We start from the raw sequence: 14,857 nt of genomic DNA on the forward strand, positions 1-14,857 counted from the left end.
AGAGATTCAGGAATTGTTCATTGCACAGTATGCTTGCTACAGGAACCTTTATACATGTATATTTATATGTATTAAAAAAAAAGAGAGGAGCTTACAATGTGGGGGGGGCAGGTGGGGGAACCTGTCCTAAACATATACATTTCTGAGATTGCTTTGATTTTTATTAGAGCTGCTGGATTATACGAGGGAGGGGTGTAGATGGCAGGGCACTTCAATGCTTTTAAATCTTTCTTGGGTCTTGAAAGACTTCTATAATGTGAGTGTCATTCAAATTTAGGGTATATTGTAAGCTGACATCTTTCAAAGCTTTGTGGAAATCTAGCGTGGTGCTTCTAATAGCAGACAACAGATATTCACTTTGAAGTCTGAAAACTGTATTCACAAATTCTTAATCTGGTCTTTCTCCAACTGCAGATGGCTCTTAGAGGAAGATGCTTTGGATTTTTTTAACTTTATTTACAGTAGGCTAGGCTCAACATCTTTATTATAAAACACGAAGAAACAGTCATCTGTGAGCATGACTGGGTATCAAAGTGTGCTCTACCTCTCGTGTGTGTGCGTGTCTGTCTGTTTTGTGCTCAGGGGTGCTCAGCACCTCTAACAACCCCCATATCTATTATCTTTCCCCCCCTCCAACACTAGGTAGAGGATAAGGATCTGCCTTCAGCTCCTGGGACAAGGATGCTGTAGGGGGGAATGGCTTGGCTTCTTTCAGCTTCCAGCTTCAAAAGTGCGGTCAGGGGGGTGGCATGTGGCAGGTGGGGCCCGGGGGTGGCACGGCCGGGGACTGTACGGGGAGCAGGAAACTTTCACAGCGGAGTTTCCACTGAGCAGCTCAGACCTAACACGAGAGAGAGGCAGAGTTTTCACCTTCAGGGATTTTTCTCATTACTCATTAATAGAGAGATATGTATCTCTTTTTTTTTTTTTTTTTTTTTTTGCGTGGGCAACTTCTGGTTTTGTTCGAGCCAAGTATTTTGGGAGGAGTGATGGTGGGTGGGGGGTTTGGGGCTCCCCTGGCTGCCCGGGTGTGCTCCTGGAGCACTCTCTGGGAAGGTGATCCCGAGCTGCTTCGGCAGAGGTCACTTGCGTGTGTGCGTGTGTCCCTGGTGTTTGTGTCTAGCATATGCATGTGGTTTTGCTGACTGCACTTGCAGGCTTGTAAATTTTCACCATGGGAAATTACCAACAAAGCCCAATCTGTCTCCTGGCTGCTTTGCACTTTCCGAGGGCGGCTGTACTTGAGCGAGCTGCAGAACGAGAGAGAAAGCGAGAGGGAGAGAGAGAGAGAGAGAAAGGGGGGAGTTGGGAGGGGGGAGAGGAAGGGTGGGTGGGTGGGTGGAGGGGGAGAGAGGTAAATAGCCTTAAATCGGAAGGGAGCTGCTTCTCTGTGGTCTTCCACAAGAGCTGCCTGGGCTCTGCTGGCTCAGTAATAACTGAGTGACCTTTTCTTTTGCTGTATTATGTCTGGCTGGTAAGGGATTGCATTTTGCAGCTGATAAAGCCCTGACTTCATTCAACTCGGCTCCTCACACGCTGCTTTAGGTAAGTTGTCTTCAGCCAGGACGGAGACAGACAGCCTTGGACTGCAAGATACTAAAAGGAGGACACCTGTAGCTCGGATGCGGTCAACACAATTACTTGGCGGATCCTTGAGGACCTCATTATTTTAAACTTAAAGAATAGCGATCTCCCTCCCCATCTCTCCCACCCCCTCTTTATTTTTTTCCCCAAACAATGCTTCTTTTTGACCTTTTCCAAGGAGAAGAGCTACAAAGCAGCCACTGTGCTTATTGAACTGCCTCCCCTGTATCGCTTAATTGAGAAGGTAAGTGAGGCAACTGTGTACATAAGCTTTGGGTCATTTGTGTATGTGTGCCTGCATCACTCTCTCTCTCTCCTTCTCTCTCTCCCTCTCTGAGTCATAAGCCGGGGCTGCAATACACACACACACATCTCTGCACTGCAACTTTCGCTCGAGCTGCAGCTCTGCTGAGACTGTTTTGTTTAAATCATGTGAGGCTTCATTATTTTTATGATGAGACATGAAATACATGCAAGCAGAGGATGCTGAGCGAAACCCCTCTGACTGCACGTCTCGAGAAATAGCAGTCAAAGTTAACAATGAATTGCAGCCCCGCCACTACCCCCCTCCCCGTTATTATTGTTATTATTATTCTTGCTTCTTCCAGAGCTTCTCGAAACACGCTCTCAATTACCAAGGGAGTCGGTTAATTTCCCACTCCCCGGCTTTAATCCACAAGCCTCCCCGTACAGCAGTTTAATTTGCAGCTGGTTCGGTGCAGGGTTAACCCTTTGGGCAGAGCAGAGCGGAGGCAGGAGCGGGGCGGGGAGCCCGGGGGGCGGCAGGGACGCGCTCGGGCTGCGGGGTCCGGGCTCCCGCGTCCTCCCTCTCCCGGAGGGAAGGGCAGCAGCGCTACTTCTGTCTGACAGCATTTCTCTTTTCTCCTTTTTTTTTTTTTAAATTTTATTTTCGGGGTTTTTTTCCCCTCTTCTCCCCCCGCTTCTCCCTTCCCAGCGAGCGCGATACGGTATGCTAACGCCGCATGTGACAGTTTAATCAAACCCATTTGTTACAACAAAGCTAAGAGACCGCTGGGATTATAGGCTTACGGCAGAGAGTTAGGGCAGCATGTGGCTTTGTCGCTCGCCACCGCCGCTCGGGGTGTGCCGTGCCCCCATCCATCCTCATCCACATCCTCATCCTCATCCCCGGCCCCGCCGCCCCCCGCCCCCGCTGCGGCGCGCCGCGCTCCCGCTCACTTGACCCGAGCCGAGGAAGCACTTGCTACTTTTGCCGGGATTTGGTGCTTCAATGAGAAGGAGCTCTCCAGGCGCCCGTAAATCAACTCATGCAGAAAAAGGAGAAAAGTTTTGGTAAGGCGGCGGTGGCCGGCGCTGTGCGCTCCGGGGGGAGGCGGGGGGTTCCTCCTTCCTCTTCTCCCATCCTCACCGCGCTGCCAGCGTGTGCTCCGAGCAGACCCCAAACAGCGCTTCCGAATAGGACAGCTCTGTAGGACCGCTCTTTAAAGCGATTCCTTTCGCTCGGTGCAACAAACATCGCGACGTGCCGTCCCCGACACCTCCCTCTCCCCATCCTTGCGATGCTCGGAAAGGAATTGGCATAAAAGGCTTGAGCGTCTAACTCCGAAAAGGGATTCTTTGTTGTGGAGTATATGTTTCTTATTTATTTTTATTTTTTTTTTTATTTTGCATGTGAGCTGCATCAAAATTGAACTCAGTCTTGCAAATCTCTTGTTGGCCTTTGCCAAGCACTAGCACTTTGCTGCCATGGTAACTGTAATTAAACTGATAAGAGTGGAAAAATGTCAGTATCTCTGAGCCTTGCAGCTGCATTGGAGAAAAAGGGAATCAAATTGGTTCCCAGCACCACTGCTCTAAAAAAGGAGGGGGGGAGAGAGTGGTGGGGGGGTCTGGGGGACAGAGATTGGGGGGGACACGCCAGGGGTAGGAACATAGCTCAGCAGCTCCAGTCCCTGAGATCTGGGTACATCTATTTGCTGTGCTGTCCCTTAGGGGGCTACAGCCTGCAGGGATGCTCTGGGCCAGTGAACAGAGAGAAACAAGCTTTTAGGCCCAATCTAGCTTTCAGAAAGAGAAGGGGAAAGAAGAAGAGAAATCTTTTGTTTGGTGTCTCTTGGCAATCGACTAGCCATGTTGGCCAAATTCTTTTAATCTGTATCACTGCTCCCAGCTGTGGGACTGCATTCCCATTTTTATTTTTTGCCTAGCCTCTTCTCTCTTCCTTTTCTTTTTTTTTTTCATCCTCTCCTTCCCAACCCATATCCTTTATTTAGAAAGGAAAAAAAGTAAAAAAAAAAATAAAGAAAAAAACCCAGATTCCTCTGTAGAAGAAGGGGCAGGAGGTGAAGTCTAGTTATATACCATGGAAAATTAACTCAAAAGTATACAGGAGAGGCTATATTCAGAGTGCTGAAATCCCTACTTTTATTTTTAAAAAAACCCCGAGTGTTATGGAGTTGCGGTTACTTTGTTGTGTTAACTACAGAAGCTGAGCCTGTGCGGATGAATGGCACAGAACAAGAGAGCATAATGGAGGCAATCAACCGTTAGGCTGCCTCACAATGCAATCCAGGCAATTAAAAGCTCACCAGAGTTTAAATGAAATGGTTCCACTTATTTCTGTGCACCACACTGCACAGGCTATTATTTATGTCTCTTTTTTTAATTATGATTTCCCTTAAACTGTCAAATAACTCAGAATAGCAGGGTCTCGGAGGCAATAAGAATTTTCCACAGAACAATTTACATGCCAATCTAAAACTAGTTACGACTCCTGATGTGCTACGTATGAGTTCTGAAATGTTTCTTAGCTTCTGAAATCTCAACTTTTTTTTTTTCCCCGAGCCTGTGTGTGTTGCCCTGAATTACTGGAGCTCTGAATGCTTTTAGGATGAAGCTACAAAGTGGGAAAGCAGCGGAAAAGTGTTATTTTTATCTTTTCCTGGACCCCTAACTCTCCTGTTGACTGCATGTTGTCTGTCAGTTTGCTTTTAAAGACTGACGCACCCAATGCTTAATTTGCTCCAAACTGATTTTTCAATTTTTTTTCCCTAAGTAGAGGCAAGTTTGCCCTTTTGTGCTGTTTGTGCTACTGTCTTTGGTAAAACTGTGTGCATGCTTCTGAAAAAGGGGGGGAAAGTGGTCTTTAAAAGTTTGTAAGAGATCCAGTGCATAATATCCAACTCTTCCTCCCAAGGACTGCCTGTACCACAAACAAGAACTGAGTTCTGAGTGTCTCATGCCATGCTCAGCTCCATCAGCGACTAATCTCGCTTACAGATGCTTCTAAATCACTAACACAATATAGTTCATTACATCAAATCCTCATTCCCCTTGATTTTTGAGAAGGGTGATGATTTGAGTGAGATGGATTTTTGCTTCTCTGCCTTCCCCGGGAGCCTAATTTAGCTTTTTCTTTATCCTGAAATCATAGTCACAAATCAGTTGACAGTGTTTCATCACACCATAATAACAATAAACAGGGAGGGGAGTCAGTTGCATTGAATTTATTTGGGGAGATGGAGAGAAATCTGAAAACCTGCAAGTCTGGTTTTTAAGTTCTCCCTTCAAAAATCCTAAAGGATGATGAAGAAGTCTTATCCCTGCCTCAGCTCTGCAGTTTATGTGCAGTATCCTGGGGACTGGGGGTGGAGGAAGGGAGGGAGCAGAGGGAAGCATAGAGGAAGCCCTTGAAAGCATATTGGGGTGAAATAAAAAGGGTTTGTTTGACAGTGACAGACTAGGCACTGAAATTCCTCAGTTCTGAGAACAGATCTGCTCTGTGATGCAGAGCATGGGTAGAACTCTGCAGAACTGAAGGGAAAGCTGGGTTTGATTTTTTTTTTATTTTTTTTTTTCTCAGCCTGGGTGTAGCACTTAGGGAATTGTATGATGTTTTGAAAGTGCTCCATAAGCTCTGCTTTCCTGGGGGAGGGGGAGAGCAAGGCAGCCAGGCAGCAGCGCTGTGCGCTGCCACCTGATATTTCAGCAATGAGCAGTTTGGATGGGTTTGTGGGTGCTGTCAGCCTCTGAAAAGGCCCTTCCCATGTCCTAGGCAATAAATGGGTGCTTAAACTGCAGCCTGTGAAAAGCTGGCTGACAGCGAGCCGCAAGGTATTCTTATTGCCAAATTAAGGGAGAGCTAAAAATACACAAGCATGTATCTGAAAAGTGCAACTGCATCAGAGACCTTATGGGAATTTTAAAGGGAAGAGAGATGGTCTGTGGGGTGATCTGCATTAGGGTGGATCATACAAATACAGGGGGGAAAAGCAATAAAATATTCTGTTGTCAAAACTAAGGGATTTAAACAGGGCGTGTGAAGTAAAGGACATTTTCAAATTCAGAGATATGTCAAACACTTATTGACTTTGTTTAGAGCCCTTCAACACGACCAAAAAAGCACAACTCCTTTCTTTTCTTACAATGAGGCAGTAGTTTGAGAAAATTGAAATAATAAAATAGAACCAGCTTCGTTGCATGTAAAGTGAGATCAGATCTAGCAGAGGAGAAAAGCATTCCTTCCCTCCAAAAGCTGCTGCAGGTAGAATCCTTAATCTGAAGATGCTGCCAGTGGGGTGCCAGCACCACCTTCTCTCTCTGCCTCAGGAAAACAGACATGCAGGGTTGCAAATTCTCCTTCCGTGGGGTGTTTGCCCCTCTGCAGTTGTCCCTACCAGAAGGTTTTGGGCTAACCAGTGTGAATGACAGGGCTCTGCCTACTTTCCTCATGTAGTGAGTATCTCAAAAGCTGTGCAGGCTATGTGCAAGCTGCAGTTTTATTTGTAATACAATAACCTCATGTTTGCAGCATATACCTCGGGAATTATCAGGCTTGATTACTGCAATCTGCTCAGACATTCACTTGTTTGGCTGTGTTTCTGTGGCATCTTGTTCCCTTCAGACAGCTCAGGACAGTAGATCAGCCTGGATCAGGGACTGTCAGCCTCCACTCTCTAACCCGCTTCCTTATCAGGCGATGAAATTTTTACATTAAGATTTTTTTCGTTAAAGCCTTTAACTGTGTTAGCTCCTAGTTTATTCTGGTTTCCCTCGAGCTAAAGATTAAAGTCCTAGAACAGCCCTTCATGCTTCTAAACTTTTTTTTTTTTAACTGAGTTACAAGAAGTTTATACAAATTGCAGCTGATTGTATGCATTTGTCCTCTACATGGCCAAAGAGAGGGTCTGAGGGATAAGCCTGTTGTTGGCACCTGGTGGGTATTTACACTTTACTGTGATAAGCAACGTTACAGATTAAGGCTTTTCGACCAAGTGATGTTATTTGAGTTCCAGCAGGAGTTCCTTTTACAGTCTGGTATAGGTTCCTTACCAAAAATCTACAATGTTTTCACTGCTTTGAGTTGTTTATTTGTAGCCATGTTGCTTTACTATTTCATGGATGAACCCTGGATTTAGGGGAGTCAGCTGTCAGTTGAAGATGCTGTAAAGGCTCAGCCTTTGTCTCATGGTGCCTTCTCAAGAGGAAATGTGTGTGTTCATTCCCAGATCTGCCATAGACTGTGGAGCCCAGCGCAGGTCACTGGATCTCATCCTCCCCCTTGGGAATGAGAGACAGATCTTAGGAATCTCTGTGTGGTGAGGAGCTATGAGCATCAACTGGGGAGTGATGGGAGGGACAGCGCTGACAATTTTTGTACTGGTTGATAGAAAAATACAGACTTTACACTGCTGTCATGGGATTCAGATGTTGTGCAGCAGCACTGCCGGGGTGCTTTGGGGTGTCTGCTAGCAGAGCTGCCTGCACACCCCTGAGCAGATAAATGTATCACCCCAAGGTGTGTGATAGGCTGCTGTTGCAATAGGAATTATTATTTCTAATTCAGCAAAAGCTTTGCAGGTGGGACTCGGGAGTTCAGCTTGGGAAAGTCACTTAACTGGCCATGCAGTCCCTGCCCTCCATGTGTTCTAATTCCATGTGTTCTACACACACCTGTGTGGAGTTCCCTGGGATGCCTCAGCCTGTTGTTTTTGCAGCCCTAACATCCATGAAGGCACGCTCATTGCTTCAAAGGTTACACTGGTTTTTCTGTTTTTCTTATGAGGGATTTCAAAAAAGCAAATACAAACCCAACAAAACAGCCCCAAACTCGTCTGTGTTCAACTCTGAGCCTGCCTGTCTGTGGTGGTGTGTTACAGCACCAGCCAAGGTCTGCTGATAGAAGCTGACACTGCCAAGCTTTCTTTACTCCACGTAGTAGAGCCTTTGTGGTGAGGGGCTCTTGAATTTGCTCTTCTTTGCTGTGAGAGTCTATTTGACCTTTCCCAGTCTCTGGATGATAATAATAGGGTTCCAAACCCCAAATGTTGGAGTAGGATTTGCTTGTTGGCAGCAGCATTCCTCCCCTAGTCCTGACAAATTCTCGTTGCAGTATTCAGACACGTTCTAGTGAGTAGTATCTTTTGAAGTTGCGTCACTGGCTTTAAAGCAGTGAGGTAACCCCTATTGAACAGAGTGTTGGTTCTTCCCTTCTCTCCTGTCCCTGCTTGATGTCCACCAAAATATCCACAGGGCCGTTATTTTGCTTATCCTAAGTGGTAACAGTGAGAGAATTAGTCAGAGTGCACTGGGGTGGCAGCTCATGCAGCTAAGCAGAGAGACCAGTCTGTGAGCACTTTGGGGCAGTGACCTCTCCCCATTTACTGTAAAGCTGAGGGCAATTGATTTTTGAATGAATCCCTGGAAGCTGGCTGTGTTGCTCTGAGTAACATCACTCAGCTGTGTTCCCCTTTTCGCTGGTTCTGTCCATTAAACAGTGTTTCAGGAGTTTGAATGGTTTTTTAAATGCTCTTAGCTATTACATTGAAAGGTGTATATGTACTTAATGGACACTACTGTACTCCTTGTCCCGAAGTAGCTGTTGGCTAAAACTGGGATTGGAAGGCAGGGCAGCATTTTTATATTTTTTTTCTTGACAAACTAGAACCTCTCTGACCTTGTGCAGATTATTTTAAGTCAGATTTTTCAGGAGGTCCCTCCACTGCAGGTTATGACTGGCATCGCTGCTACTGCAGTCTTTGGAAATCTCGTCGCTTCATTAACGTGTCTAAAAAGAACTAAATTATTAAAAAACAGCATCAAAATTTCTATGTCAAATCTCTCAGAAACTCTTGCTCCATGTCTCTAAAAGCTCCAATCTTTTCTTCTTTAAAAACTGAAGTTCTTTTATATTTTATAAAGATAGTGCAAATAAGTCCAAATATGTGGATTTAAGTATGTTTATGATATAGATATCCTGTTTATTTAAATTTTGGGTTGAAAAGTATTGGAGATGTGCTGTTTACTTGAATTTTTAGTTGCTGAGTATTGGATACTGTGGCTGAAATCGGACAACTTTTCAACTGGAGTGTTTCAACATTTTGTGGTTTTTTTTTAATCTTATTTCTTTTCAGTAAAGGGGCCAGGTAAATGAGGTGTTAAAGAGAAGCTGTGGAACATAGAGCAGTGGAAGTTTCTGCTCTCAAATTTATCTTAGCCTTGTTTTCAGCTCGCTGTGGTCTGACTAGGTTATTTTATCCTACCTACACCATTGACTTTTAAACGAACTGGATGTGGGGTGGGGGGAGGGAGCAGCAAGGTGGAGGAAGAAAAGGGCAGGAGATTTTTTGTACTTGAGAGAATATCTATTTTCAGTCTTCTCTTGTCTTACTGTATTTCAGGTATACAAATGCTCTCAGTCCAGCCAGACACCAAGCCGAAAGGTTGTGCTGGCTGCAACCGTAAGATTAAAGACCGATATCTTCTAAAGGCCCTGGACAAATATTGGCATGAGGACTGCCTGAAATGTGCCTGCTGTGACTGTCGCCTGGGGGAGGTGGGCTCTACCTTGTACACCAAAGCCAACCTTATCCTTTGTCGCAGAGACTATCTGAGGTAGGTCACGGCCTTCTTCCGTTCGCTGGCGAGCTGGGGAAACCTGTTCAGCCCTTCCTACAGAGCTGCTCTCACACTGGCAGGGCTGCAAGGCTGAGTATTGGAGGAGATGAGGAAACAAATACTGAAAGATGGAGGTTGCATTAAAATCTGAGTCAAAAATCGCACACAGCCAGGTCGTGGAGGTGGCTGCCAGATTTATGGCGCTGATACTGATGTAGAGCAGAGTAATTCCCCTCTGCTCCCCACAGCACCGTGCTCCTGGGGAGGTGGTGGTCTCCTGCTCCCCCTCTTCCTCCTGGCAGCACGGTGGTGGCCAAGTGTCACAGCCTGAAACCAGCCCTGTGGTTTTCACCCAGCTTCAGGGCAGGGCTGGAACCCTGCAGGTGAGGAACGTTTCACCCGTCTTCGCTTTTGTCCTCTTAGTTTGCCAAGGGATTTAATTTGTGGCACTCAAGCTTTAGGAAGGCTGGCACTCAGCTGTTGGAAGCTGGACCAGGACAGCCAAATGAATTCCCCATTTTTACTAGCCATAAGCTCCAAGCCACTCTGCTCCTGGTTTCAGTTGGCAGCCCAGGTGGGATGCTGGCTAACCTGTGGCCACCTGTCAGGGGTAGCAAATCAGCACCTGCTTTTCTCTCTTCTTGTTTGCTTGTGGACCTACATTCTCAAAAGTATTTGAGGAATAACTCGTAGCAAAGTACTGATGAGCAGCACCAGGGCAGTTTATCTACTACATTAAGTGTCAATAGGGCTGCTTTGCAGGAATGGAGTTAAACTGAGAAGTTTAGTGTCCCTGGGCCCTCAATAGTAAATAGAGAGAAAAGGCTCCTCTGGGGTGATCCCGAGCACCTATTCCCTACAGTAACACCTGTCCTCCATTCCCTGTGGAGGGGATCTCATGAGACTAGCTGCTCCAGGCTAAGGTGAACTTCTGGGAATATTTCCCCTGCCCCTTCAGTGAAGCCTTTTCCTTTTAAAGGGACATCGAAGTCGCTAATACATTGGGGGAAAATTAAAATTCTTTTTGAATGTGTTAACTCCAAGTTCCAAGTTAATGCATTCAAAGTTCTACTTAAGTACGGGTTCCAAATAGGAGGTTCCCACACACTGATCAGTTCCCAAATTATACACCGTAAGTAGGTAAGAACAGGAATCAGGACTAAAGCACTGACAACTATCAGTACTCTGGCTCTCCATGTAACCACCTCTAGAAAAAAAGAGTGGAACAAAAACCTTCATAAATGCACTGTGCATTTGTTGAGCTGGGGCTAAAAGGCAGATCAGGTTCTTCGGATGGGCTTAGACTTAATGGTAAGAGTATTCTGCTACCTACTAAAGCTCTGAACTGAACCCAAGATAGAGGGCTGGGAATTCAGCACAGAGGCAGCATCTTAAACCCGTTGTGTTAAAGCTGCCAAAGTAGTAGGTAACAAAACCTCACTTTTAAAAGCTGATGGAACAGAAGGGAATTGTTGTACATGAACTTAGGTGGCTTGTGGTCTTTAGGTGAGTGTGTGTAGAGAGGGTTTGAAAAAGGTTTTGGTGCGGGGAAGTAACATCCCAATTTTTAAAACCCATTTTAATAATCTTTATACAACAAATGCCTGCAGGAGTGAGAGAACTGCTCTGGCTGTTTCATATGAGTTCCAAATTTACTGGAGACTTTGAGCTTACTGAATCTCCCAAGTGCTAGTGCAGCAGATCTAATGTTTTGAAATCAAACGTTTAAAATCAAAACCAGAAATGATGTGGTAGCAAAGATATGAGCAAAGCATTTCCCCAGCACAGATGCATTCACACACTCTCTTGCTCTCTGGTCTTTGAGGGTTTTACAGGAGTAAATATTTTGCTAACAGATTGTTAAAACTCATACTAAGTGATTCAGAGAAAGGAGATTCTTTTTGTTGTTGTTGTTTGTCATGATCACATTCAAACTGGTGTTTCGTTTATTTCTTCATACATAACATCTTTTACTTTCACACATGAAACCAGCGTACCTAAGAAATCCTATAACTGGTTTTAAGATGTTTCTGATTTTTGTCTCTGGATTTATTGAGTCTTAATGAAGCTATTTTGTTGTGATTTTTTTTTCTTTTTGGTGATACTTGTGAGTGCAGAGATTTAAACTTGGTATTTGCACTAAACTTCAAACTGATGCGCTTAAGGTAATTGCAGATCGTCATTTGCTTCATTGCATCTTATCTACTTAGTTATGCAGTGAACCTATAAAAGTGATCTTCTTAGTGCTAATGTACAGACTAGTTAAATTTTCTCTAGCTTTGTAGTCAAATAAGCTTTCATATTTAGCAACCCACTTGATATGAATTTAAGGAACAAATTGCATTGTACTAATGATCACATTAGAGTTCGATTATGGTTTCAAACTATCTTCTTATGTTTTTTTTTTTCTTTTTAACCATAAAGAGAGCCTTCGCTGTGTATAAAACTGTTCTGGCTTCCTATTAATTTATGTGGTGCCCTCTAGAGGATATGTGGCTTGAACGATACTATAAAGAGTAAAATTGCTTATTAACTTGTCTCTCAGCGTTCATTATGCCTTTCAATAAGACAGGCATTCTACAGATGCTACAAGCAATCATGCAGCCAGTTTGGGTGCTTCAGCATTCATGTTTAAGTTCGTAAATGGTGTGATTGTGTCTTTGCCTGTTTGCAAAATTCTTCCAGTATCTTTCACTTAGAGATGCCTGCCAAAAAAGCTGCACCCTCCCTCAGCCCTGATGTCCACTCTCGTGCTGCAGCTGAGCCCTGAGGTCCCCACTTTTGAGCTCCTTATAAATACTCTGCATCTTCAGAACTCCAAAACTTGCTTTGCTTTAGCTGTCTCCTTTGGTAAAATTAGCTAATTATATTACATTAAACCCTTTTCCTCCATATCGGGAGGGATTGAGGGGATGGAAGGAATCTCTAATGAAGTAAGAAGCTTGAAAGATGCTGTGGGTGTGAGAGGCTCTGCCCTGGAATGTGATTCCTGCTCGGCACTCCAGAGGTTCCGGAGGTGCCGGGGTGGCTACGGCAGGAGCGAGCTCCGCTCTGTTAACGAGGATGGGAACTGACTTGAGCAAAGAGAGGGCTCAGCCTTAGAAATAACACACTCCCCGAAAATGATATGCAGAGGATAATTCCCCTGCAGGCTTCTGTCTTCTGCTTATACACTCCTGGGTCAGGAAGTGAAGACTTAATTTGAGGAACTTAGGTTTATGCCAATACTTCAAGTCCATTTATAAGAAGTGAAATATGCAAGAACTTTTTTTTTCTCCCCTTCTTTTCCTCCAGAGCTGTACGGTGACATCTTAATGCATCAGCCTATCCTGCTCTGTCCTCTCTTCTGACTGGCAGTGTGTCCATTTGCAAGCACAATATTCCCTTTGAAATCTGTCATTACTGCCATTAATGACCAGTCATTATGTTAACAGCCCTTGGGCTGTTAACATGTCAAACTGGTTGTTAACTGGAATGTTATTACTTATTTAAACCTCAGGTATGAGTTGTGTGAAATGTGCTTTGGTTGCACGTTCTGGGCTGCTTCTGCTCAAAACAATAGGGAAACAGCAGAGCGTTTGCCTTTGGGGTGCCAAGGGATTTGCTTTCTGTTCCATCTGCTCATTTGATTTCTGTATATTTGTGAGGTTCTCCTACCCCTGGGCAGCCTCCTAATTCCAGTGTGCAATCCCTTCTCTTAGCCTTGCCTGCAAATGGGCAGCCGTGGATGTTTCCCGATGCACGGTAACGCCCGCTGCACATTTGAGATTAATACGTGGCCCCTGGAAGTGTGAAATAAAAGACCAACAATTACATGGAACTCAGTTGTATTAAATAATGAGCTTCCTCGGATGCAGCAGAAATATGAAAGTACAGCTGTGCTAAGCTAGTTGCAATGTAGGTCAATCACCCTTTTCACTTAGGTTTTTAACTACGCAAACCCCGCTGAGCAACCAATGACTACAAAGTGCTGTTTCATTCCTATTTAATTTTGGCAGCATTTTACTGAAGAGCAGGCATTCATGCAGCTAAATTATCTTTGCCATTTCGGGTTTTAACTCCAGCTCCATGACACTAAATGTTGGAGTGCATATCTCTTAGTAAACACAAAGAATATGGTTTCTAATATATATATTTATTTTTTTCCCAAATCCACCTCTTAACATGGAAATTGAATTAGAACTTTTATTACTTTTTGCATAATTTCCCTAGCCAGGCAAGCAAGATCATAAGAAAAGGATTAACAAAACTAATATATTGGGGTGGAATTTTTTTGCCCTTAAACACATCTAGAACCTTATTGAGAATGGGGAGGAGGATGACAGAAAGTCTATCCACTACCCTCACCCTTCCCCCTCCACCTCAGTATTGATACTGTTTGTAAATATTCAGCAGACTTTAAAAGTACCACTGAAGAGCTGTGAAAATGGGTAAATCACCATTCTTGAGGAAAGGGACAGAACACGTTGGGTTTTTTCTTCTTCCCTGCTCGCTGGTTGAAAGACCTGAGAAAAGCCAAATCTTTAAAATTGGATATTGGAGAAGATCTTATAAATAATGAGACCTGACCACAGAAAGTAGTGTTCAACCAGAAGCATTATAAAGATGCTGCCTCTGTGAAATATTTAGCTTCAGAGCAGTTTGAAAAGAGCAGAATTTAGGAAGCAGCTTTTTCCTGTACAACCGCTCGCACTCTAAAGGCAATTATTATTTTAAAAAATTATTGTGTAGGAGTGCTTAGAGAGACTTAAAATGTCTTGTGGCCTGATGCTGATTAGCAGATCCCATTCCTCTGTCCTGTCACGGGCAGTATTGCAAACACCCAAGATATCAGCTTGCTTAAATGCATGTATAAATACTCTGTGTGGGTATTTTCATGGGTAGTGGGTTATAAATTTTTTCAAAATGCCTCCTCAACGTGTTTGTTGCCCAGCTTGATTAAATAAGGGTAGACCTTTAAAGATTTAAGCACTCTGGGTTTCCAGGAATATTGAGGTGTTTATGGAAGTGAGGCTTTAGAGGTCCACTTTCTTCACTAAAGCTTTTTAGAACTGAATCCTTATGTATACATTAATATCCTTGTTGCAATGCATTAAAGCATTAAAGGGACTAGTAGTTTGTAGGACTATGCCCTAAAAATATTTTAAAGTACTTTAAAAATGATAGGTGTTACAATTCACTTGTTGTAATTTTGCTGTGTGCGATGAATGTTCTTCTAAATTTACATAAATGGTATCATTTATTGTATCATTGGAAATTAAAAAAAGGCAAGAATACTCTCTCTTCCACTAATTGCCAGAGGTTTTGAAAACCTCCAAACACCTTAGCAGTTGTTGAAAGGGATAAGGAGAGTGATGCAAACACGCACAGTTAATCCACCCAACTTGCAAAGAAT

The 14,857-nt window shown here is 44.0% G+C and overlaps 1 protein-coding gene across 6 annotated transcripts in view; it reads left to right on the forward strand.

Moving 5' to 3' along the window:
- Window positions 1–14,857, forward strand: part of LMO3 (LIM domain only 3) — a 140,537-nt gene that overhangs the window by 79,917 nt on the left and 45,763 nt on the right. For 3 of the 6 annotated variants that reach the window (XM_030959599.1, XM_030959597.1, XM_030959596.1), the window contains exon 2: window positions 9,246–9,459. In XM_030959599.1, the coding sequence (XP_030815459.1) occupies window positions 9,254–9,459 (206 nt within the window). In that variant the 5' untranslated portion in view covers window positions 9,246–9,253. Of the gene's footprint in view, window positions 1–1,353; window positions 1,546–1,762; window positions 1,829–2,282; window positions 2,899–9,245; window positions 9,460–14,857 lie in introns of those variants that run through there. The other 3 variants (XM_030959594.1, XM_030959595.1, XM_030959593.1) reach the window with 3 other exon arrangements.

The sequence above is a fragment of the Camarhynchus parvulus genome, chromosome 1A (assembly GCF_901933205.1).
Source record: "Camarhynchus parvulus chromosome 1A, STF_HiC, whole genome shotgun sequence".
NCBI classification, from domain to species: domain Eukaryota; kingdom Metazoa; phylum Chordata; class Aves; order Passeriformes; family Thraupidae; genus Camarhynchus; species Camarhynchus parvulus.